The sequence below is a fragment of the Ranitomeya imitator genome, chromosome 5, assembly GCF_032444005.1.
Source record: "Ranitomeya imitator isolate aRanImi1 chromosome 5, aRanImi1.pri, whole genome shotgun sequence".
Lineage (NCBI taxonomy): Eukaryota > Metazoa > Chordata > Amphibia > Anura > Dendrobatidae > Ranitomeya > Ranitomeya imitator.
In genome coordinates this window covers 148,632,277-148,658,212 of record NC_091286.1, presented here as the reverse complement: position 1 = coordinate 148,658,212, position 25,936 = coordinate 148,632,277, and the positions used below count along the sequence as shown (strand labels likewise).

General features: G+C 47.4%; 1 protein-coding gene across 3 annotated transcripts in view; it reads left to right on the top strand.

The window, feature by feature from the left end:
• Nucleotides 1-234: 234 nt before the first annotated feature.
• Nucleotides 235-25,936, top strand: part of ANAPC1 (anaphase promoting complex subunit 1) — a 314,460-nt gene continuing 288,758 nt past the window's right edge. For 2 of the 3 annotated variants that reach the window (XM_069769210.1, XM_069769211.1), the window contains exons 1-5: nt 373-729; nt 10,339-10,500; nt 13,281-13,332; nt 15,618-15,718; nt 22,010-22,092. In XM_069769210.1, the coding sequence (XP_069625311.1) occupies nt 517-729; nt 10,339-10,500; nt 13,281-13,332; nt 15,618-15,718; nt 22,010-22,092 (611 nt within the window). In that variant the 5' untranslated portion in view covers nt 373-516. Of the gene's footprint in view, nt 730-10,338; nt 10,501-13,280; nt 13,333-15,617; nt 15,719-22,009; nt 22,093-25,936 lie in introns of all 3 variants that reach the window. The other variant, XM_069769209.1, reaches the window with a different exon arrangement.

Below are 25,936 nucleotides of genomic sequence, written 5' to 3'. Positions count from 1 at the left end.
TGTATCTCTCACACTCGGGCTGGGGCACGGACCGTGCATCCCCGCCCGTACAGCCAGGACCCCGGTCCTTCCCGCAGCCATCACTGCCCCATGTAGCCGCACTCCCACACAACTACCTCCGAGTCCCCACACAGCGGCGACCGCCCCTCCGGAGAAGCGTACACTACACCTCCGGTCTGAAGGGGGCGCACATCACGTAACGAAAAGTGCTAAGAAATGTCACGTGACTGCTGAGAAGCACGTGACCGCTCCATCCCCTCACACTTGGCGGGGTAGCTCTTCCCGTCTATCGCAGGTTGTGGCCGGTCTCTGTGGTGTCTTCACCGGAGCCGGCTGTAAAGCCGCTGGACTGAGCACAAACGTAAAGTGCGGTGCTGCTAGTGTCGCGGACTGGCCCGGTGACAGATCGGTGCTACCCCGCCAAATTCCTCCAGCGAGCGTTGGCGAGCAGTGTGCCGTGCTGGTCTCCCTGACGGTTTCCCCCTCTTGTAGAAATAATGTGGATATTGGGACCCCATGTCGCACATCTATGAAGAGAGGCAGACAATGATTGCAGCAGGGGATTTGCAGGAGTTTGTACCTTCTGGCCGAGACCACAGCAAGCAGCATCCTAATGCCCTGAACCTCCAGCTCCGGCAGCTGCAGCCGGCCACCGAGCTCTGGTCCTCGGACGGGGCGGCGGGACTGGTGGGATCCCTGCGGGACGTGACGATCCACGAGAAGAGCAAGGTACGCTGGGTGTGAGGGAGCCGGGTGGTCGTGGGTCATCATGTACCCACTGGTAGTGTGCCACGTAGTGATTGTCACCAGGTGCCCCCCTGCCGGTAATGTGCCACGTAGTGATTGTCACCAGGTGCCCCCCTGCCGGTAGTGTGCCACGTAGTGATTGTCACCAGGTGCCCCCTGCCGGTAGTGTGCCACGTAGTGATTGTCACCAGGTGCCCCCTGCCGGTAGTGTGCCACGTAGTGATTGTCACCAGGTGCCCCCTGCCGGTAGTGTGCCACGTAGTGATTGTCACCAGGTGCCCCCCTGCCGGTAATGTGCCACGTAGTGATTGTCACCAGGTGCCCCCCTGCCGGTAGTGTGCCACGTAGTGATTGTCACCAGGTGCCCCCCTGCCGGTAGTGTGCCACGTAGTGATTGTCAACAGGTGCCCCCTGCCGGTAATGTGCCACGTAGTGATTGTCACCAGGTGCCCCCTGCCGGTAGTGTGCCACGTAGTGATTGTCACCAGGTGCCCCCCTGCCGGTAATGTGCCACGTAGTGATTGTCACCAGGTGCCCCCCTGCCGGTAGTGTGCCACGTAGTGATTGTCACCAGGTGCCCCCCTGCCGGTAGTGTGCCACGTAGTGATTGTCACCAGGTGCCCCCCTGCCGGTAGTGTGCCACGTAGTGATTGTCACCAGGTGCCCACCTGCCGGTAGTGTGCCACGTAGTGATTGTCACCAGGTGCCCCCCTGCCGGTAGTGTGCCACGTAGTGATTGTCACCAGGTGCCCCCCTGCCGGTAGTGTGCCACGTAGTGATTGTCACCAGGTGCCCCCCTGCCGGTAATGTGCCACGTAGTGATTGTCACCAGGTGCCCCCCGCCGGTAGTGTGCCACGTAGTGATTGTCACCAGGTGCCCACCTGCCGGTAGTGTGCCACGTAGTGATTGTCACCAGGTGCCCCCCTGCCGGTAGTGTGCCACGTAGTGATTGTCACCAGGTGCCCCCCTGCCGGTAGTGTGCCACGTAGTGATTGTCACCAGGTGCCCCCCTGCCGGTAATGTGCCACGTAGTGATTGTCACCAGGTGCCCCCCGCCGGTAGTGTGCCACATAGTGATTGTCACCAGGTGCCACATAGTGATTGTCACCAGGTGTACCCCGCCCGTAGTGTGCTATGTAGTGATTGTCACCAGGTGCTCCCCGCCGGTAGTGTGCCACGTAGTGATTGTAACCAGGTGCCCCCTGCCGGTAATGTGCCACGTAGTGATTGTCACCAGGTGCCCCCCTGCCGGTAGTGTGCCACGTAGTGATTGTCACCAGGTGCCCCCCTGCCGGTAATGTGCCACGTAGTGATTGTCACCAGGTGCCCCCCGCCGGTAGTGTGCCACGTAGTGATTGTCACCAGGTGCCACATAGTGATTGTCACCAGGTGTACCCCGCCCGTAGTGTGCTATGTAGTGATTGTCACCAGGTGCCCCCTGCCGGTAGTGTGCCACGTAGTGATTGTCACCAGGTGCCACATAGTGATTGTCACCAGGTGCCCCCCGCCGGTAGTGTGCCACGTAGTGATTGTCACCAGGTGTACCCCGCCCGTAGTGTGCTATATAGTGATTGTCACCAGGTGCTCCCCGCCGGTAGTGTGCCACGTAGTGATTGTCACCAGGTGCCCCCTGCCGGTAATGGGCCATGTAGTGATTGTCACCAGGTGCCCCCTGTCGGTAGTGTGCCACGTAGTGATTGTCAACAGGTGCCCCCTGCCGGTAATGTGCCACGTAGTGATTGTCAACAGGTGCCCCCCTGCTGGTAGTGTGCCAAGTAGTGATTTTCACCAGGTGCCCCTCTGGTAGTGTTGTCACATGGTGCCTGTTGGTGTCAAATGAAATGTGTCTGTGTCTTCTTTGTCTGCTCCGGAGAAACCTCTTAAAGGGATTGTGCCATGAACAAAAGTACATTATAATCAACAAATTTTGGAATAATAATTATTTCCACAATTGGATGAGTTTAAATAAAATGTCCTGTGCTGAGATCTTATAAATGTGCCCCTGCTGTGTACTGTGTACGGCCTCTTGCACACCTCAGTGTTTTGTGACAGATTTCACACGTACTGAAGACACAGGTAGACCCAATCAAGCAAATGTGGCTGTGCTCATGTCAGTGTGTTTCCACTGTCCGTTGCCTAAACAAGCTGTCATTTCCGCTTTTTAACTGCAGCATGGGCCACAAAACGTCCTACATCCATGGTCACCAGCGTGATATGTACTGGCGCCTGGGAATCAGCGGTACTGTTTGCGCTGTTCCTCGGCATTGGGTGCTGAAGGCAGCTCGCATCATTGTCCCCTGCTGTCCCGGCAATCAGCGCTAGCAGGGGTCAATGTTGAGAACTGTAATCAAATGTAAAATTGAGAATAAAATAAAAAATCACATTAAACTCACCTTAGCACCTAATACCCTGAAAGCATTGTCCCCTGTAAACAAACAAAAAATCAACAATATCCCTCACCTGTCCGAAGCTGAAATGTTACTTCCAGTCACAAGCAACAGGTGATGGGACCATTACTTCCATCAGCCAATGCCTGCTGTCGCCGATAACTGCGAGAGTCTGAGGTGGCTGGTGGGAGTACTCATCACCCGGCGCTTGCGCTATTTTTGATAACCAGCCGGACAAAACTGACAGCTGCGGGCTGCAACCCTCATCTGTCAGCTTTAGCAAGGCTGGTTATCAAGAATAGAGGGGTTCCCACACTGTTTTCTTTAATTATTTAAATAACCTAAAAAATGTGTGGTCCCTCCCATTTTTGACAAGCAGACAGCTGGGGGGCCAGTATTGTCAGACTGGTAAGGGGCCATGGACATTTACCCCTCCCACCCCCAGTCTAAAAATAGCAGCTCATAGCCACCCTGAAAAGGTGCATCTGTTAGATGCGCCAATTCTGGCTCTTTGCCCTTCTCTTCCCACTTGCGCTGTGGCGGTAGCAAGTGTAGTTCATATTTGTGGGGTTGATGTCGTCTTTGTATTGTCAGGTGACATCAAGCCCACGGCTTAGGCTGGGTTCACACTTGCGTGTGGCTGGTCTGCGAATGGCTGTGTAGTTCCTCCTTTAAGCTGCGCCTACTTCCGCATGCGTCCTGTGTCGTCCTGCATACCTATCTTTAACATTGGGTACGCAGGGACATCCGTTGTATGCGGATGCTGCATTATGATGTGCCCGCTGACTGCGCGGGAACGCAAAAAGTTGCGGGCACGTCACAACGCTGCATCCACATACAACGCATGCGTACCCAATGTTAAAGATGGGTACGCAGGACGCATGCGGAAGTAGGCGGAGCTTAAAGGAGTAACAACGCAGCCATATGCAGACCAGCCACACGCAAGTGTGAACTTAGCCTTAGTAATGCAGAGGCGTCTATAAGACACTTATCCATTACTAATCCTATAGTTATATGGTAAATAAATACACAGCCAGAATGAAGTCCTTTATTTGAAATAAAAAAAACACACTTTCACTTTTTTATTTTAGAACAACAAACACAGTTATAACACCCACTAGATGGTGGCCCGATTCTAACGCATCGGGTATTCTAGAATATGTATGTATGTATGTATATAGCAGCCCACGCAGTATGCAGCACAGCCCACGCAGTATGCAGCACAGCCCACGCAGTATATAGCAGTGTGGGCACCATATCCCTGTTAAAAAAAAAAATTAAAAATTTACTATATAATTGTCTAAGGGTCACTTCCGTCTGTCTGTAACGGAAATCCCAAGTCGCTGATTGGTCGCGGCAAAACAGCCACGACCAATCAGCGAAATGGGCGCTCCTTACTCCCCACAGTCAGTGCTCGCTCCATACTCCCCTCCAGTCAGCCCTCACACAGGGTTAATGGCAGCGTTAACGGACCGCGTTATGCCGCGGTGTAGCGCACTCCGTTAACGCTGCTATTAATCCTGTGTGACCAACTTTTTACTATTGATGCTGCCTATGCAGCATCAGTAGTAAAAAGATCTAATGTTAAAAATAATTAAAAAAATGAAAAATCATTATATACTCACCTTCCGGATCCAGCCCAGGCCTTTCCGCTCCTCGCGACGCTCCGGTGACCGGTCCATGCATTGCGGTCTCGCGAGATGATGACGTAGCGGTCTCGCGAGACCGCAATACACTCTTGGGAGCGACGGGCACAGTCCGGCCGCTCCCTACTCCCCTGCAGTCAGTGCCCCCTCTATACTACCCCCCCAGTCAGCGCCCACCGCCCACATAGCATTGTACAGTAGCAGTCCGTTAAACCGACTGCGTTACACCGTGGCATAACGTGGTGTAACGCAGTCTGTTAACGCTGCTATTAACCCTATGTGACAAACTTTTTACTATTGATGCTGCCTATGCCTATTGCCCAGCCACATAGTATACAGCACAGAGCCAAGTTGTATATTGTCCAGCCACGTAGTATACAGCACAGAGCCACGTAGTATATTGCCCAGCCTTGTAGTATACAGCACAGAGCCACGTAGTATATTGCCCAGTGACGTAGTATATTACCGAGCCACGTATGTCACAGGTTATAAAAATAAAAAATAAGCATACTCACCTAACGATCCGAGGGCCCCTTGTAGTTGAACATACTCACCATTCTGGTCGCTGCTCCTCAGCGTCCCGTCTCTCCGCTTCCTGGGATCTAACGGCGCTGTGCAGATGGGCGCGCGGCTGCTGCCATCTTGCGTTCTCAGGATGCTTTGCGAAATTACCCATATGACTTAGCGGTCTCGCGAGAGCGCTAGGTCTTCTGGGTAATTTCGCAAAGCATCGCTGGGAAAGGAAGATGGCGGCAGGCGCGAGCGGCTCAGCGGACAACGGAGGGTGAGTATAGCAGGTTTTTTGTTTTTGTACTATTTTTAACATTACTTTCTTTTACTATTGATGCCGCATAGGCAGCATCAATAGTAAAAGGTTGGGGACACACAGGGTTAATAACGACGGTAACGGAATGCGTTACCCATGCAGCGGTCCTTTACCGCCAGCATTAACCCTGTGCGGTTAGCGGTGAGCGGAGGGGAGTATGGAGCGGGCGCCGGGGACATTGACTGCGGGGAGCGGAGCGTCGGGGACACTGACTGCGGGGAGCGGAGCGACCATTTTCTTCCGGACTGTGCCCGTTGCTGATTGGTCGCCACAAAACAGCCACGGCCAATCAGCGACTTGGATTTTCATGATAGACAGAGGCCGCGACCAATGAATATCCGTGACAGAAGGACAGACAGACAGACAGACGGAAGTACCTCTTAGACAATTATGTATATAGATATACTAGATGGTGGCCCGATTCTAACGCATCGGGTATTCTAGAATATGTATGTAGTTTATTTATGAAGTTTTCAGAATAATGCAATTTTATACACAGGATTTGGCCCTCCGGCCGCGACCAATTAGCGAAGCGTGGTTCAAATTCCGCGCCCATTCGCGGGCGGACTGCGACTGTCGCTGATTGGTCACGCCTGGCCGACCGCAAACAATCAGTGAAGCCAGGGCCGGCTCCAGGTTTTTGAGGGCACCGGGCGAAAGAGTCTCAGTGGGCCTCCCTCTTTAACACATACCACGATTCATGATGCACAGATACAGCAGAGAAATATAGCACAGCCAAGTAGCTTATAGCACAGCCCACGCAGTAGACAGCACAGCCCACGCAGTAGACAGCACAGCCCACGCAGTAGACAGCACAGCCCACGCAGTAGACAGCACAGCCCACGCAGTAGACAGCACAGCCCACGCAGTAGACAGCACAGCCCACGCAGTAGACAGCACAGCCCACGCAGTAGACAGCACAGCCCACGCAGTAGACAGCACAGCCCACGCAGTAGACAGCACAGCCCACGCAGTAGACAGCACAGCCCACGCAGTAGACAGCACAGCCCACGCAGTAGACAGCACAGCCCACGCAGTAGACAGCACAGCCCACGCAGTAGACAGCACAGCCCACGCAGTAGACAGCACAGCCCACGCAGTAGACAGCACAGCCCACGCAGTAGACAGCACAGCCCACGCAGTAGACAGCACAGCCCACGCAGTAGACAGCACAGCCCACGCAGTAGACAGCACAGCCCACGCAGTAGACAGCACAGCCCACGCAGTAGACAGCACAGCCCACGCAGTAGACAGCACAGCCCACGCAGTAGACAGCACAGCCCACGCAGTAGACAGCACAGCCCACGCAGTAGACAGCACAGCCCACGCAGTAGACAGCACAGCCCACGCAGTAGACAGCACAGCCCACGCAGTAGACAGCACAGCCCACGCAGTAGACAGCACAGCCCACGCAGTAGACAGCACAGCCCACGCAGTAGACAGCACAGCCCACGCAGTAGACAGCACAGCCCACGCAGTAGACAGCACAGCCCACGCAGTAGACAGCACAGCCCACGCAGTAGACAGCACAGCCCACGCAGTAGACAGCACAGCCCACGCAGTAGACAGCACAGCCCACGCAGTAGACAGCAATGTGGGCACCATATCTCTGTTAAAAAAAAGAATTAAAATAAAAAAGTTATATACTCACCTTCCGTCGGCCCCCGAATCCAGCGGAGGCGTTTACCAATGCTCCTCGCGACGCTTCGGTCCCTAGAGTGCATTGTGGTCTCGCGAGATGATGACGTAGCGGTCTCGCGAGACCTCTACGTCATCATCTCGCGAGACCGCAATGCATGGACCGGTCATGAGCGTCGTGAGGAGCGGGAAAGGCCTGAGCTGGATCTGGAGGGTGAGAATATAACGATTTTTTACTTTTTTAAATTTATTTTTAACATTAGATCCCTCGCCAATGTCGCTGATTGCTCGCGCCCAGCCTGCGTGACCAATCAGCGAAGCGGGATTTAAATCCCGTGCCAATGTCGGTGATTGGTCGCGCCGGCTGGGCGCGAGCAATGAGCAAAGCGGGATTTAAATCCCGCGCCAATGTCGCTGATTGCTCGCGCCCAGCCGGCTTGACCAATCAGCGAAGCGGGATTTAAGTCCCGTGCCAATGTCGGTGATTGGTCGTGCCGGCTGGGCGCGAGCAATGAGCGAAGCGGGATTTAAATCCCGCGCCAATGTCGCTGATTGGTCGCGCCGGCCGGGCGCGAGCTATCAGCGAAGTGGTGGGCCGGAGCATCGCAAGCTGCAGGAAAAGCTGCTGCGGAGATGACAGAAGGTGAGAATATCACGATTTTTAATTTTTTTTATTTTTAACATTATATCTTTTTACTATTGATGCTGCATAGGCAGCATCAATAGTAAAAAGTTTGTCACATAGGGTTAATAGCAGCGTTAACAGACTGCGTTAGGCTACGTTCACACTAGCGTTGGGCTAGTGTGCGTCGCGCTAGCGTCGGGCGACGCAGCGGCGACGCACGCGTCATGCGCCCCTATGTTTAACATGGGGGACGCATGCGTTTTTGTTTGTTGCGTTTTTCGACACGTGCGTCTTTTTTGACGCTAGCGTCGGACCAAGAAAACGCAACAAGTTGCATTTTTCTTGCGTCCGATTTTCGTCAAAAAACGACGCACGCGTCGAAAAACGCAGCGTTTTTGCGTACGTTTGCATGCGTTTTTCGGTGCGTTGTGCGTCGCGTCGCCGACGCAGCGGCGCACAACGCTAGTGTGAACGTAGCCTTATGCCGCGGTGTAAAGCAGTCGGTTTAACGGACTGCTATAACGCTATGTGGGCGGCGGGCGCTAACTGGGGGGTAGTATAGAGGGGGCACTGACTGCAGGGGAGTAGGGAGCGGCCGGACTGTGCCCGTCGCTCCCAAGAGTGTATTGCGGTCTCATGAGATGTTGACATACGGTCTCGCGAGACCGCTACGTCATCATCTCGCGAGACCGCAATGCATGGACCGGTCAACGGAGCGTCGCGAGGAGCGGAAAGGCCTGGGCTGGATCCGGAAGGTGAGTATATAATGATTTTTCATTTTTTTAATTATTTTTAACATTAGATCTTTTTACTATTGATGCTGCATATGCAGCATCAATAGTAAAAAGTTGGTCACACAGGGTTAATAGCAGCGTTAACGGAGTGCGTTACACCGTGGCATAATGCGGTCCGTTAACGCTGCCATTAACCCTGTGTGAGCGCTGACTGGAGGGGAGTATGGAGCGGGCACTGACTGCAGGGAGTAAGGAGTGGCCATTTTGCCGCCGGACTGTGCCCGTTGCTGATTAGTCGTGGGTGTTTTGCCGCGACCAATCAGCGACTTTCCGTTACAGACAGACAGAAAGACGGAAGTGACCCTTAGACAATTATATAGTAGATAAGATTCCATTGAACCCCTCGCCTCCTGCAGTAAAACAAACAAAAAAAAGAATCATACACCTCACCTGTCACCACGCCGTAATTTATGTCTGGGGATAAACAGTTTTCAACCTGGACGGTGCCAAGATGATTGTCCAGGCTGAAAACCACTAGAGAATAACCACAACATCAATGACTAGCGGAGATATCATCGGAGTTGCCGCAGGTCCCAGCCGGGCCAATGAACTGCGGTGACCTGAGTCAGATCACCGCTAGCAACGTGAGAAAAAGTCTCATGGTGCAGTGCTAATCTCATTGAGGTCACACTCACCGCAGATTGCAGCAAAGGTCAACAAATACTAAACAATAGTGATTATTGAGTGAACGTGCTCGGATAGCGTGTTATCTAAGAATGCTCAGGTGTTTATTTTACTCACATAGCGCCATTAATTCCACAGCGCTTTACAGACATTATCAACACTGTCCCCATAGGGAATCTAGATGTGAGCCCCAATCAGTATATCTTTGGAGTGTGGGAGGAATTCGGAGAACCCAGAAGAAACCTACACAAACACGAGGAGAACATACAAACTACTTGCAGATGTTGTCCTTGGTTGGATTTGAATAAAGGACCCCAGCGCTGCAAAGGCACAGTGCTAACCACTGAGCCACTGTGCTTACCAAGTATCTTGGGCATGATCGAATATTATGTTCAAGTCACTGCGGCTCCATGTTTTGCGGCTGATAGGCAATCCTCGGACTCCATCATATTATTTTGAGCACGCCCACGATACTCAGATAACAAGTTATCCAAGCACGTTCGCTCATCACTACTGAACAACCAGGGCAGCACGGTGGCTCAGTGGTTAGCACTGCAGCCTTGCAGCACTGATGTCCTGGGTTCTAATCCCATCAAGGACAACATTTGCAAAGAGTTTGTATGTTCTCTCTATTATTGCGTGGGTTTCCTCCGGGTTCTCCGGTTTCCTCCCACACTCCAAAGACATACTGGTAGGGAATTTAGATTGTGAGCCCCAGTGTGGACAGTGATGATAATGTCTGTAAAGCGCTAAGGAATATGTTAGTGCTATATAAGCAATGCATAAAAATAATAAAACCATAACCTCTATATATAATAAATGAATCAAGACATATTACATCAGGCTTATGTCCCTGTAATGGCTGAAAGCTTTTGCAAAAATTTGTCTGGACAGTGCAGATCTGTGCCAAGAATAGTCATCCAGTCCTGGGCAATCCCTTTATACATACAGTGTAGTTTTCTGCATTCTGTGTATGCTAGTGAAGTACTGCTGATTTTGATGTTGGCTTTCTGTCTTAAGTTTATTCTTCTATTTTTCTATGGTCCCCAGGAAAATTGGCAATTAAGGAAAGGTGTTGGTGACCCTAGTGAAGATGTGGAGTATGATGAAGAGCTTTATGTTGCTGGGAACATGGTCATTTGGAGCAAAGGGAGTAAAATCCATGCATCTGCGGTGTATAAAGCTTTTACAGTTGACAGCCCGGTCGTTCAGGTATGTTTCAGTGATATTGCATCTAGCTATGTGTAAAAATGTTATTGATCGGCGAGCCAAGGCTAGGCTCACACACTTGCATTGGAGTTTCTTTTAGGAGGCTCCGTAACATACTACTCCTTTTTTTTTTCTGTTAAAATAGTGGTCTCCTAAACATAAACTAGTGATGAATGGGGTCCTTCTGGCATCATTTGTATCCATCATAGGACTGAGACATTTCTTGCAGAGGTTCATTTAACGGAACTGAAAAAATGCCATGCGAACACTAGTGTGAACCTAGCCATAGATGTTTGAATTTGTGGATTATAGCTAGATCGACTTTCCATAAGTAAATCTGTTTTTCCACGTTAGTTGATTTGTGGGATATTTTTGTTTTTTTTCTTCTATGCTAAAATTGAAATCTGATCCAAAAGTTGAAATCTTTTCAATCTGATGCCAATTTTAGCAACCTTAAAACCCTTTGGTATTGGAGGAAGAAGCAGCGCTACCTCTGTGGTCAGGTAACACATTCCCATTAGCTTCATGTCATCATGTTCAACCGGGCATCACTGGTGGAAGACAGACAGAGGAAATGTGAATATATTGCATGTATTGTATATCCTTATTATTTTTATCTCGGGATAGGTATGTCTCTCATATACAATATGTAAAGAGAACCTTTCACTACATTTTTAATGTTGAACTGGACACACGTTCTAGTAGTGGCTGCAGCAGAACACAATTAAAGCACCACTCCAGTACTATTTTTATGTTTTTTCATCGCTGCAGTGGTGCTACTGTTCCTTGAGCCTAGTCTTTTACTTACCAGCTGCTGTCTTTAGCTCTTCCCAGCACTGTTCTGGTCCTGCACCACCATCTTGTGACCACAACTTCTGACTAACCAGACGTCAGAGGTAACGGTCATAGCAGGTCTCAATGTAAGTCTGAGAACCTCATTCTGGCCTTGTTCTGGCTCTCATAGACTCACATTGATTCAGTGAGTCCCAAACTTCTCAAGACCGACTATAGCGGCTCCGGAAAATGCTGAAGACAGCCGCTGGTAAATGTAGCAGCAGGGAGTAGCACCACTCCAGTGCTTTAATCGCAACAAAAAAAAACAAAACACTGGAACAATAAACTTTTTTTTTTTGCTTTTAGTTTTGCCTTTCTTTTGTGGAGACAATCAAATCAGGGAGCGTGATCGTGTGTTGCTTTTTTTTTTAAACTGCAGTTGTGGAACATGGATATTCTGGAAGGGAAAATTACTTTAAAGGGAACCTGTTACCAGGTTTGGCCGATATGAACTTAGGCCACCACTTTCGCAGCTGATATGTATCTGCCCCAACACGACCTGCAGGAGAAGAAAAATAACTTTTATTATACTCACCTGCTGGGCAGTCTGGTCCAAAGGTTGTCGTTCTTTTTGGTTCAGCGCCTCACGTCTTATGATCGCCGTTCTTCTGCTTGTTTCATGTGGATGATGCGTCCCTTCGTCATCCACAGTCTCCCCGGCATCGCGCTCCTGCACAAGCTTACTTGTCTGACCTGTTTATTGCAGAGTAAAGTCCTGCAGTGCGCAGTCGCTGGGAAAGATCAAAGAGCCCTGGCGCATGCGCACTGCAGTACCTTGCTCTGCTCTCGAGGGCAGAGAAGTACTCCTGCGCAGGAGCGCTATGCCGAGGAGACACTGTGGATGACGCAGGGACGTGTCATCCACAAGAACCAAGAAAGAGGAAGGCCAGATGAAGATGGGAGGTGCCGGACCAAGACCTGCAACACCCATAGGACCAATACGGACCCGCAGGTGAGTATAAGAAGTTATTTTTCTTCTCGTACAGGCTGGGTTGGGGGCAGATGTACAGCATTATAGAATCTACTATATAATTGTCTAAGGGTCACTTCCGTCTGTCTGTCTGTATGTCTTTGTCTGTCACGGATATTCATTGGTCGCGGCCTCTGTCTGTCATGGAAATCCAAGTCGCTGATTGGTCGTGGCAAAACAGCCACGACCAATCTGCGACAGGCCCAGTCCAGCGGAAAAATGGCCGCTCCTTCCTCTCCGCAGTCAGTGCCTGCTGTGTACTCCCCTCCAGTCAGTGCTCACACAGGGTTAATGGCAGCGTTGACCGCAGTGTAACGCACTCGGTTAACGCTGCTATTAACCCTGTGTGACCAACTTTTTACTATTCATGCTGCCTATGCCGCATGAACAGTAAAAAGATCTAATGCTAAAAATAATAATAATAAAAAAAAAAATAGTTATATACTCACCGTCCGTCGGATCAGGAACAGGCCTTTCCCGCTCCTCGCGACACCCCGGTGACCGCTCCATGCATTGCGGTCTTGCGAGATGTTGACGTGCGGTCTCGCTACGTCATCATCTCACGAGACTGCAATGCACTCTTCAGACCGGAGCGCGCGAGGAGCGTCTGTAACCGCTTCGATCCGGGGGCCGACAGAGGGTGAGTATATAACTATTTTTTATTTTAATTCTTTTTTTTAACAGGCATATGGTGCCCACATTTCTATATACTGCGTGGGCTGTGCAATATATTACGTGGGCTGTATTATATACTACTATGTGGCTGGGCAATATACTATGTGGGCTGGGCAATATACTACGTGGACATGCATATTGTAGAATACCCAATGCGTTAGAATCGGGCCACCATCTAGTGCTGTATAAAAGCCCTGAAAGGTGGTGGCCGTAACTTCATATCGGCCTAACCTGGTGACAGGTTCCCTTTAACCAATTTTCACATGTTGTACCTAAATAGTTTTTTTTTTTTCCTTTTTTGCAGGCTCTCTGGTGTGACTTTACTGTAATTGGTAATAAATCAGAAAATGAAGAATGTAAGTTGTAGCACAAAAGCATAAATATTGACCTAGTATGTATGTTGGCTCTTCTTCTTGAGCGGGTGTTCTATTAGTGATGAGTAGTGTTGAGCGATACCGTCCGATACTTGAAAGTATCGGTATCGGATAGTATCGGCCGATACCCGAAAAGTATCGGATATCGCCGATACCGATATCCGATACCAATACAAGTCAATGGGACACCAAGTATCGGAAGGTATCCTGATGGTTCCCAGGGTCTGAAGGAGAGGAAACTCTCCTTCAGGCCCTGGGATCCATATTAATGTGTAAAATAAAGAATTAAAATAAAAAAATATTGATATATTCACCTCTCCGGCGGCCCCTGGACATCACGCTGGTAACCGGCAGGCTTCTTTGTTTAAAATGAGCGCATTTAGGACCTGCGAATGATGTCGCGGCTTCTGATTGGTCGCGTGCCGCTCATGTGACCGCCACGCGACCAATCAGAAGCCGTAACGTCATTCGCAGGTCCTAAATTCCTAGAATTAGGAGTTAAGTGAATGAGAATGACGTCGCGGCTTCTGATTGGTCGCGTGGCGGTCACATGAGCGGCACGCGACCAATCAGAAGCCGCGACGTCATTCGCAGGTCCTAAACGCGCTCATTTTAAACAAAGAAGCCTGCCGGTTACCAGCGTGATGTCCAGGGGCCGCCGGAGAGGTGAATATATCAATATTTTTTATTTTAATTCTTTATTTTACACATCCCTATGGATCCGATACCCGACACCACAAAAGTATCGGATCTCGGTATCGGAATTCCGATACCGCAAGTATCGGCCGATACCCGATACTTGCGGTATCGGAATGCTCAACACTAGTGATGAGCGAACATGCTTGGATAAGGTGTTATCTGAGCATGCTCGGGTGCTAACCTAATCTTGGGTGTGCTAGAAAAATATGCAGAGAAATGCAGCTGCAGGGAGTGAATATATATTTTGAGCACGCCGAATACAGTTAGCACTCAAGCATGCTTGGATAATACCTTCTCCGAGCACGTTCGCTCATCACTATTGTTTATTTTTCAGAATTGTGTTCCAAGCGTCTGCTACTCTTTGAGTAAAATAATTCTAACGCTGCTTCTGCTTTGTGTAGTATAGATAAAATGTTTTTTTTTTTTTTTTTATTTCTATTTTTTTTTCTGTTAACAAAAAAGGCCTAATGTTTAGACCATAGACACCAGCAGTTTTTCAGTTTTTTTTGTTCGGCGCAGACTTTAACTACACAGCACAATGCCTGGGTTTTATAGTCACTTCATTCTAGTGCAGGCAGATGTATTCACACCACAGGATTGTTTCACAAATGTCTAAGGGAAATCTGTTCCATTCAACTGAATGGTTGGTCTTTCCTCACACAGAGGATTGGGACATGGGTAAAGGTACCTTCACACTCAGCGACGCTGCAGCGATACCGACAACGATGTCGATCGCTGCAGCGTCGCTGTTTGGTCGCTGGAGATCTGTCACACAGACAGCTCTCCAGCGACCAACGATCCCGAGGTCCCCGGGTAACCAGGGTAAACATCGGGTTACTAAGCGCAGGGCCGCGCTTAGTAACCCGATGTTTACCCTGGTTACCAGCGAAAAAGTAAAAAAAACAAACACTACATACTTACCTACCACTGTCTGTCCCCGGCGCTCTGCTTCTCTGCACTCCTCCTGCACTGACTGAGCACAGCGGCCGGAAAGCAGAGCGGTGACGTCACCGCTGTGCTTTCCGGCTGACCGACGCTCACAGCCAGTGCAGGAGGAGTGCAGAGAAGCAGAGCGCCGGGGACAGACAGCGGTAGGTAAGTATGTAGTGTTTGTTTTTTTTACTTTTTCGCTGGTAACCAGGGTAAACATCGGGTTACTAAGCGTGGCCGATGTTTACCCTGGTTACCAGTGAAGACATCGCTGGATCGCTGTCACACGCCGATCCAGCGATGTCAGCGGGAGATCCAGCGGCGAAATAAAGTTCTGGACTTTCCTCAGCGACCAACGATCTCCCAGCAGGGGCCTGATCGTTGGTCGCTGTCACACAGAACGATTTCCTTAACGATATCGTTGCTACGTCACAAAAAGCAACGATATCGTTAACGATATTTAAACTTGGGTTATTTGTTTGTTAACCCCTTAGCCGGTGTAAAAAAACAAGAAAATGGCCCCTCCTCCACTTGACTGTGAAGAGATGTTAGTGGAAAATGCCAGCAGTGCAATGTGAGAAGGGGTCACAGTGTTGGGCCATTGCGCCCACTTCTAAATCTATTGCACTTTTTCTTAGGTGAAGATAAAGTAGAGAAATGTATCTGTATCCTGCAGCGCTCCTGTATCAACGTCCACAACACGGAAGGGAAAGATTATATCGCCCCACTGCCTTTTCAGGTAGGAGAAATGTTTTTTTGTGATTAGATAAAGTGATTTTCTGGTCTGAATATTTCTAGTATGCAATTATAATTACTAAGTGGTAGGATATACCTTTTATAGAGATCATAACTATGGCAGATTCCTCGATTTCAAGGGCACAAAGCTGTGCTAAAGAGGACCGGTTATCTGATTTATGCTGCCTAAAGCACGTTATTGCAGCCATGTATGTTTTACTTGCGAATGCCAAAATTTGAGATAAAACCTATTTAGGAAAGCTGTCTGGGGATTATGCGTCTCCGCTGACTAGCCCATGGTCGGGCCCTGGCCTTGTTTGGTGGCGCTCTTGTGGTTCCTATCCTGTAGATATACATTAGATGGCTAAAGATTACCTCTCCACTACAGAACTGATATACTACGTTATGGTTAGTGCAGGGTCCTAACAGGTGGTCCATGACACTAGGATTGAAGGTGCACCAAGCAGAGAGTGAGTCGTCCACCATCTGCTTAGGCTTGCACCAGGCATAACACAGTTTTTCCTGCATGTATGGATAGTCTTATGTTTCTGACTTTTCGGGGCAGTGATAACCATGTCACTAGCTAGGGTCACGTCAGATGTCATTGCTGATTGTGCACCCCCCTCTTTTCTATACCTCCCCCCCCAATGCCCTGCTCCACTTTTTTAATATTAACGTTTCTAGCACTGTGCTACACACACTCCATTTATCTTGTAGTAAAGGACTCTTGTTTTCCTTAACCCCTTCCCAACCAGTACTTCCTTTGTTAGGTGCAGTTGTATAGGGCTGGCTCAGGATCTGCGGCTGCTTCACACACAGCAGGCTTCACCTGTGTTTGCATTTGCATATAACAGCAGCATACCCTTAATTGCCAATAACTGGGGCATTTAAGGCTATGTGCACACGTAGGAAATGTGGTGCAGAATTTTCTGCACTAAATCTGCATCTTCAGATTTGATACAGTTTCTGTGCAGTTTCTGTGCAGTTTCTGTGCAGTTTCTATGCAGTTTCTGTGCAGTTTCTGTTCAGTACAATGTAAATCAATGTGAAAAGAAAAAAGCTGTGCACATGGTGCAGAAAAATCTGCTGCAGAAACGCTGCAGAACTGCACAAAAGAAGCGACGTGCACTTCTTTGAAATCTGCAGCGTTTCTGCGCAGATTTTTCTGCACCATGTGCACAGCTTTTTTCTTTTCACATTGATTTACATTGTACTGTAATCACAGTGCAGTTCTGCAGCGTTTCTGCAGCAGAAAAATCTGCTGCAGTTCTGCACCAATTCTGCACTAAATCTGCATCGTGTGCACATACCCTAAGGCAAACAGTCTGGGTGGCGTGCTGTGTCGGGAGCCTGGTGGATTCTATCGGATTGCAGGAGGTTGCTGATGATAGGTTTCCATGCCAACCTTAGGCCTGCATAAGGCCCCCATGCTACGATTCTGGTACTTGTCTGAAGTCCAAACACAGGCTGAGTTTAATAGGTGGCCATCATGTTTCCTATACACTGCAGTTTTGCAGTACACAGAAAAAGATATCATACGTTCAAGTCCCCAAAGTGGACTACAAAGTGAAGTGCATGTAAAAATACAAACATATAAAAAACTCTACCAGTTTGCTATCGTCATTCTTAGGGTATGTTCACACTGGCGTTTTTCTTTTTCTGCAGCAAAACCTGATTTTTTGGCAGGAAAAAAGCTGCGGAAAAAACGCATGTTTTTGTTGCGTATTTTTCACTCATTTTGGGGGAAAACTTGTGTCTCTTTGTGCATGCTAATAAAGTTGAATGCTCCAGAGAAAAAAACTACTTCCTGTAGAACCATACCTCTAGATCCTTTGAAAAGCCGACACTTCATCTGCCGTGTACTGTAAAATCACACTGAGAAGTTAGAATAGAATAGATATATACACAAAGAATAGATAGATATAATGAGGTCAGTGGCATACGTGTGTAATAAATATATATACAGGTGCTTCTCACAAAATTAGAATATCATCAAACAGTTAATTTATTTCAGTTCTTCAATACAAAAAGTGAAACTCTTATATTATAGAATCATTACAGAGTGTTCTATTTCAACTGTTTATTTCTGTTAATGTTGATGATTATGGCTTACAGCCAATGAGAAACCAAAAGTCATTATCTCAGTAAATTAGAATACTTTATAACAGCTTGAAAAATTATTTTAAAATCCAAAATGTTGGCCTACTGAAATGTATGTTCAGTAAATGCACTCAATACTTGGTTGAGGCTCCTTTTGCATCAATTACTGTATCAATGCGGCGTGGCATGGAGGCGATCAGCCTGCAGCACTGCTGAGGTGTTATGGAAGCCCAGGTTGCTTTGATAGCAGCATTCAGCTCATCTGCATTGTTGGGTCTGGTGTCTCATCTTCCTCTTGATGGCCACTCGTTTTTCTTTACCTAGCTGTTTTTTTCTTGCCATAATATAAATTCTAAAAGTCTATTCATTAGGACTATCAGCTGTGTATCCACCTGACTTCTGCACAACACAACTGATGGTCCCAACCCCAATTATAAGGCAAGAAATCCCTGTGACTACCTCTTGAAGCTCATCAAGAGAATGCCAACAGTATGTAAAGCAGTCATCAAAGCAAAAGGTGGCTACTTTGAAGAACCTAGAATATAAGACATAATTTCAGTTGTTTCACACTTTTTTGTTAAGTATATAATTCCACATGTGTTAATTCATAGTTTTGATGCCTTCAGTGTGAATGTACAATTTTCATAGTCATGAAGATACAGAAAAATCTTTAAATGAAGTGTGTCCAAACTTTTGGTTTGTACTGTGTATATGTAGATATAGACAGATATAAAATATATATATATATATATATATATATATATATATATATATATATATATATATATATATATATATATATATATATATATATATATATATATATATATATATATAGTGTGTGATATATAGATAGATATATAGTTATACTATATATACACACATATACACATACATACACACACACACACACACACACACACACACACACACACACACACACACACACACACACACACACACACACACAGAAAAAAGATTATGTATCTTACCTGAGGGCTGGTGGTAGTACGTTTGGGTCACAGGAGGCATGGTCCCTTCCCCAGGAAGCTAGCGGCGGCAGAGGTGGGGCAATGCTGCAGTCCCGGGGTGTGATGCTGCAGGTCCGGTGTCGGCGGCGAGGCAGCGCACCGGAGCAGGGTCCCTTCCTCAGGATGCAGGCGGCAGAAATGTGTCCACCCTGTGGCCCGGTGTCCACGGCACGGCCCACGGCTTCAGGAAGATGGCCGCAGGGAAACCGGGGATGCAATCGCTGTGGACACTGGGCCGTAGACACATTTCTGCCACCTGCATCCTGAGGAAGGGACCCTGCTCAGGTGAACTCCGCCCACCGCCGCGGCATCGCCATACCTCTGCCGCCGCAGATTCCACTGCCGCAACCCTTCCGGTAAGCCTGCGTTCGCACCTTGAGACGCACCCCCTATTTTCCTTCCAAATTTTGGGGGAAAAAAGTGCGTCTTATGGTGTGAAAAATACGGTACATATACACACATAGTGGATATGGAGAGTATTCATACCCCTTTAAATTTTTCGCTCTTTGTTTCATTCCATCCATTTGGTAAATTCAAAAAAGTTCATTTTATTTCTCATTAATGTGCTCTTGACTAAAAAAATAAAAAAGAAAAGAAATGTAATTTTTGCTAATTTTGCAAAGTTACCTGGCATCTTGACTTGTGTTTAGTGTTTATATTTATCCTAAGGTTTTTACCTATGGTTTTTTCTTCCTATGTATACGCATAGTCCGAATGCCATTTTTAATCACGTTGGACCTTCTTATTGTCTCCTTATGACTCTCTTTATGATCTTGTTGCATTGGCACTTTAAACCTTTAAAATTAAAGCTGCACCATATCTCTTTGTTACACATGACACTTTATATCTACTAAAAATGTTTTTACTATATTCATATATATATATACCATATATACTCGAGTATAAGCCGACCCGAGTATAAGCCGACCCATCCTAATTTTGCCACAAAAAACTGGGAAAACTTATTGACTCGAGTATAAACCTAGGGTGGAAAATGCAGCAGCTACCGGTGAATTTCAAAAATAAAAATAGATGCTCCATACCGTTCATTATGGCCCCATAGCTGTGCCATATAGTGCTCTGCACCGTTCATTGTTGCCCCATAGATGTACCATAGAAAGGTGTGCCTTATAATGCTCTGCACTGTTCATTATTGCCCCATAGCTGTGCCATATAGTGCTCTGCACTGTTCATTCTTGCCCCATAGCTGTGCCATATAGTGCTCTGCACCGTTCATTATGGCCCCATAGCTGTGCCATATAGTGCTCTGCACCGTTCATTATGGCCCCATAGCTGTGCCATATAGTGCTCTGCACCGTTCATTATGGCCCCATAGCTGTGCCATATAGTGCTCTGCACCGTTCATTATGGCCCCATAGCTGTGCCATATAGTGCTCTGCACCGTTCATTATGGCCCCATAGCTGTGCCATATAGTGCTTTGCACCGTTCATTATTGCCCCATAGCTGTGCCATATAGTGCTCTGCACTGTTCATTCTTGCCCCATAGCTGTGCCATATAGTGCTCTGCACCGTTCATTATGGCCCCATAGCTGTGCCATATAGTGCTCTGCACCGTTCATTATGGCCCCATAGCTGTGCCATATAGTGCTCTGCACCGTTCATTATGGCCCCATAGCTGTGCCATATAGTGCTCTGCACCGTTCATTATTGCCCCATAGCTGTGCCATATAGTGCTCTGCACCGTTCATTATTGCCCCATAGCTGTGCCATATAGTGCTCTGCACCGTTCATTATTGCCCCATAGCTGTGCCATATAGTGCTCTGCACCGTTCATTATGGCCCCATAGCTGTGCCATATAGTGCTCTGCACCGTTCATTATGGCCCCATAGCTGTGCCATATAGTGCTCTGCACCGTTCATTTTTGCCCCATAGATGCTCCGTATAAAGCTGTGCCATTGCTGCTGCTGCTGCTGCAATAATAAAAAAAAATAAATGCCATACTCACCTCTCTTGCTTGCAGCTCCCAGCGTCCCGTCCCGGCGTCTCTCTGCACTGACTGATCAGGCGGAGGGCGACACGCACACTATATGCGTCATCGCTCCCTCTGACCTGAACAGTCAGTGCAAGAGGACGTGAAGACAGAGCGGCGCCCGGCATGTGGAACGCGGACAGGTGAATATAAAATACTCAACCTAGTCCCACCGCTCCTGACGCTGCCCCTGCCTGTCACACTGTCTTCGGGTGCCGCAGCTCTTCCTGTCAGCGGTCACTGGCACCGCTCAGAGGAATGAATATGCGGCTCCACCCTTATAGGAGTGGAGTCCATATTCATTTCTCTAATGAGTGGTCCCACGTGACCGCTGAACAGGGGAAGAGCTGCGGCACCCGGAGACCCCCCCCCCCCCTCCTGTATGCATGGCTCATATTCCCCCCCCCCTCCTGTATGCATGGCTCATATACCCCCCCCCCTCCTGTATGCATGGCTCATATCCCCCCCTCCTGTATGCATGGCTCATATCCCCCCCCCCTCCTGTATGCATGGCTCATATCCCCCCCCCCCCCTCTCCTGTATGCGTAGCTCATATCCCCCCCCCCCGAAACCCCCCCCACCCGCGGGGTATGCATGGCTCAGGATGCAAAAACCTTCTAGGTTTGTGCCAAACCTATGCAATATATCCAGGAAAATGAAGGCAGCACACCAATAAATGAAAAAAATCTATGTAGTTTATTAGCCCATGTGCGACGTTTGGGTCCCAAGTGTGGTCCTTTTTTTCTGCTTAAGAAAGGACCACACTTGGGACTGAACCGTCGCACATGGGCAATAAACTGCACAGATTTTTTTTCGTTTATTGGTGTGCTGCCTTCATTTTCCTGGATTTAATGCTGAATAAAGGTTTACTACGTTTTAGTGAAATTGCATCTGCTTCCACGTTTTCTTTGGGTACTGTGACCCAGTGATGTAGGCTGCAATTGCAGTATCTTTATTGTAGTAAGCATGCCTTCATTTTTAGGGGTCTGGAATATGTATGGAAGAAATCTCACCAAGTGAATACAGTAAAATTGATTCTGTGTGAACATGTCCAGTGTGACAAGGTTGTCATCAGTGTGCGGTTTTGCAGTTCTTCACAGACAAATTACATTTTTAAGGTGTTTAGCTCTGTACAGTTTTTTCTTTTGTAACTTTTTTTTAATATTTCTTAGGTCGCTAATATTTGGCCCACAAAATATGGCTTATTATTTGAGCGAAACGGCTACTCACATGAGATTTCTCAAAGTCCTCCAAGGTACGTTCTGTCTTTGCCTCCAAAATGCTTTTTTCCTCTTGACATGGTTGTATAAGGGTATGTGCAGACGATCAGGAACTGACAGCGCTTTGGGCGCAGCACATGTTCGCTGCATCCAAAACGCTGCCGGCTTTTGAACGCAGTTGATTTTGCATGTGTTGACTGAAATTTTTCTTTCGGAATCTCGCATCTCCGCAAGATAAATAGGCATGCTGTGGTCTGGAGAGATGTGCCACATGTCCGTCCCGCGGGTGAGCCGTGGCATCTGTGGACGCATAGTGGGCATGGGAATTCTTGAAATCCCATCCACTATGCTGTAACATCTGGCCGCTGCGGGTTGGACGCAGCACAAGTCCAACCCTCAGTGTTTACTGATCGTGGGCACAAACCCGAAGAGCTTATTTATGACATGAGCAGTACATGTACTGCTCATATCGTGTCTCCCCCTTTGATGTGGGCTCCGGCGTTGAGCCCACATCAAAGTCGAGACATGTCAGCTGTTTTGTACAGCTGACATGTGCGCGCAATAGCGGCGGGTGAAATCACGATTCCCCCGCCGCTATTAACCTGTTAAATGCCGCTGTCAAACGCTGACAGCGGCATTTAACCGTCGTGCGGCCGGAAAAGAAGCGCATCGCCAACCCCCGTCACATGATTGGGGGTCGGCGATGCGTCAGGATGGTAACCATAGGGGTCCTTGAGACCTCTATGGTTACTGATGCCGGCCTGCTGTGAGCGCCCCCCTGTGGTTGGTGCTCATAGCACACCTGCAATTCAGCTTCATAGCAGCGATCTGATGTTCGCTGCTATGTAGCTGAGCCGATCGAGTGGTGCCAGCTTCTAGCCTCCCATGGAGGCTATTGGGGCATGGCAAAAGTAAAAAAAAAAATGTTTTTAAAAATATGAAAAAAAAATAAAAAAATATGAAAGTTTAAATAACCCCCATTTCGCCCCATGCAAAATATAATAAAAAAAAAAAAAATCAAACCTACACATATTTGGTATCGCCGCGTTCAGAATCGCCCGATCTATCAGTAAAAAAAAAGCATTAACCTGATCGCTAAACAGCGTAGCGAGAAAAAAATTTGAAACACCAGAATTACATGTTTTTTTGGTCGCCGCGACATTGCATTCAAATGCAATAACGGGCGATCAAAAGAACATATCTGCACAAATGTGGTATCATTAAAAACGTCAGCTCGGCACGCAAAAAACAAGCCCTCACATGGCCATATTGATGGAAAAATAAAAAAGTTATGGCTCTGGGAAGGAGGGGAGCGAAAAACGAAAACACAAAAATGAAAAAGGGCCGCGGCATGTAGGGGTTAAAAAACAAATCACGTTAAAGTGATATTGCTAAAGAATAGACTACTCTCAAACACATACATTCTTTACACATGAGCATCAGCTGAGAGAGAAAAAAAGTTGCGGGGTTCAGAAAATAGGAAAATGTCTTGGTTCCTTTATTGGGGTACACAGAAACAATGGGTTAATTTACTGCTACCTGGAGGCTGACCCAAGTAATACATCCTAACAAAGGAAAATTGGCTTCTTCTCCCACTGCTTTCTCATAAAACTGAGGAGGCGTGATACTTGCAGGCGAGGTATAGTCTGCTGGGGAGGAGTGTGTTTACAGCAAGAGTACCTTAACCCCTTAAGCCCCGAGGGTGGTTTGCATGTTAATGACCGGGCCAATTTTTACAATTCTGACCACTGTCCCTTTATGAGGTTATAACTCTGGAACGCTTCAACAGATCCCAGTGATTCTGACATTGTTTTCTCGGGACATATTGTACTTCATGATAGTGGTAAAAATTCTTTAATAGTACCTGCGTTTGTTTGTGAAAAAAACGGAAATTTGGCGAAAATTATGAAAATTTCGCAATTTTCCAACTTTGAATTTTTATGCAATTAAATCACAGAGATATGTCACACAAAATACTTAATAAGTAACATTTCCCACATGTCTACTTTACATCAGCACAATTTTGGAACCAAAATTTTTTTTTGTTAGGGAGTTATAAGCGTTAAAAGTTGACCAGCAATTTCTCATTTTTACAACACCATTTTTTTTTTTTTAGGGACCACATCTCATTTGAAGTCATTTTGAGGGGTCTATATGATAGAAAATACCCAAGTGTGACACCATTCTAAAAACTGCACCCCTCAAGGTGCTCAAAACCATATTCAAGAAGTTTATTAACCCTTATGGTGCTTCACAGGAGTTTTTGGAATGTTTAAATAAAAATGAACATTTAACTTTTTTTCACAAAAAATTTACTTCAGCTCCAATTTGTTTTATTTTACCAATGGTAACAGGAGAAAATGGACCCCAAAAGTTGTTGTACAATTTGTCCTGAGTACACCGATACCCCATATGTGGGGGTAAACCACTGTTTGGGCGCATGACAGAGCTCGGAAGCGAAGGAGCGCCATTTGACTTTTCAATGCAAAATTGACTGGAATCGAGATGATACACCATGTTGCGTTTGGAGAGCCCCTGATGTGCCTAAACATTGAAACCCCCCACAAGTGACACCATTTTGGAAAGTAGACCCCCTAAGGAACTTATCTAGAGGTGTGGTGAGCACTTTGACCCACCAAGTGCTTCACAGAAGTTTATAATGCAGAACCGTAAAAATAAAAAATCATATTTTTTCACAAAAATTATCTTTTCGCCCCCAATTTTTTATTTTCCCAAGGGTAAGAGAAGAAATTGGACCCCAAAAGTTGTTGTACAATTTGTCCTGAGTACGCTGATACCCCATATGTGGGGGTAAACCACTGTTTGGGCGCATGGGAGAGCTCAGAAGGGAAGGAGCGCCGTTTGACTTTTCAATGCAAAATTGACAGGAATTTAGATGGGACGCTATGTTGCGTTTGGAGAGCCACTGATGTGCCTAAACATTGAAACCACCCACAAGTGACACCATTTTGGAAAGTAGACCCTCTAAGGAATTTATCTAGATGTGTTTTGAGCGCTTTGACCCACCAAGGGCTTCACAGAAGTTTATAATACAGAGCCGTAAAAATAAAACAAAATTTTTTTTTTATAAATATATAAAATATAAAATATTATTAAATATATAAAATATAAATATTTTTTAGCCCCCAGTTTTGTATTTTCCCGAGGGTAAGTGTTGTGAATTCTGTGGCAGAGCTCCCTCCTGTGGTCACAAGTGGTACTTCGGCTGATTCTCTCTGTGAGCTTCCGTTGGTGGAGGAAAGTGGTACTGCGGCTTCTGAGTTTCCTTCCTCAGGTGATGTGGTGAAGTCGTTAGGTGCTGCTCTATTTAACTCCACCTAGTGCTTTGATCCTGGCCTCCAGTCAATGTTCTAGTATTGGACCTGTTTCCTCCTGGATCGTTCCTGTGGCCTGCTGCTCTGCATAGCTAAGTTCCGCTTTGCTATTTTGTTTGCTGTTTTTTTCTGTCCAGCTTGTCTATTTGTTTTTTATTGCTTGCTGGAAGCTCTGGGACGCAGAGGGTGTACCTCCGTGCCCCCTTTGCGTGGTTTTTGTATGGTTTTGTGTTGACCGCAAAGTTACCTTTCCTATCCTCGCTCTGTTCAGAAAGTCGGGCCTCACTTTGCTAAATCTATTTCATCTCTACGTTTGTCTTTTCCTCTTAACTCACAGTCATTATATGTGGGGGCTGCCTTTTCCTTTGGGGTATTTCTCTGAGGCAAGGTAGGCTTATTTTCTATCTTCAGGCTAGCTAGTTTCTCAGGCTGTGCCGAGTTGCATGGTGAGCGTTAGGCGCAATCCACGGCTGCCTCTAGTGTGGTTGGAGAGGATTAGGGATTGCGGTCAGCAGAGTTCCCACGTCTCAGAGCTCGTTCTATG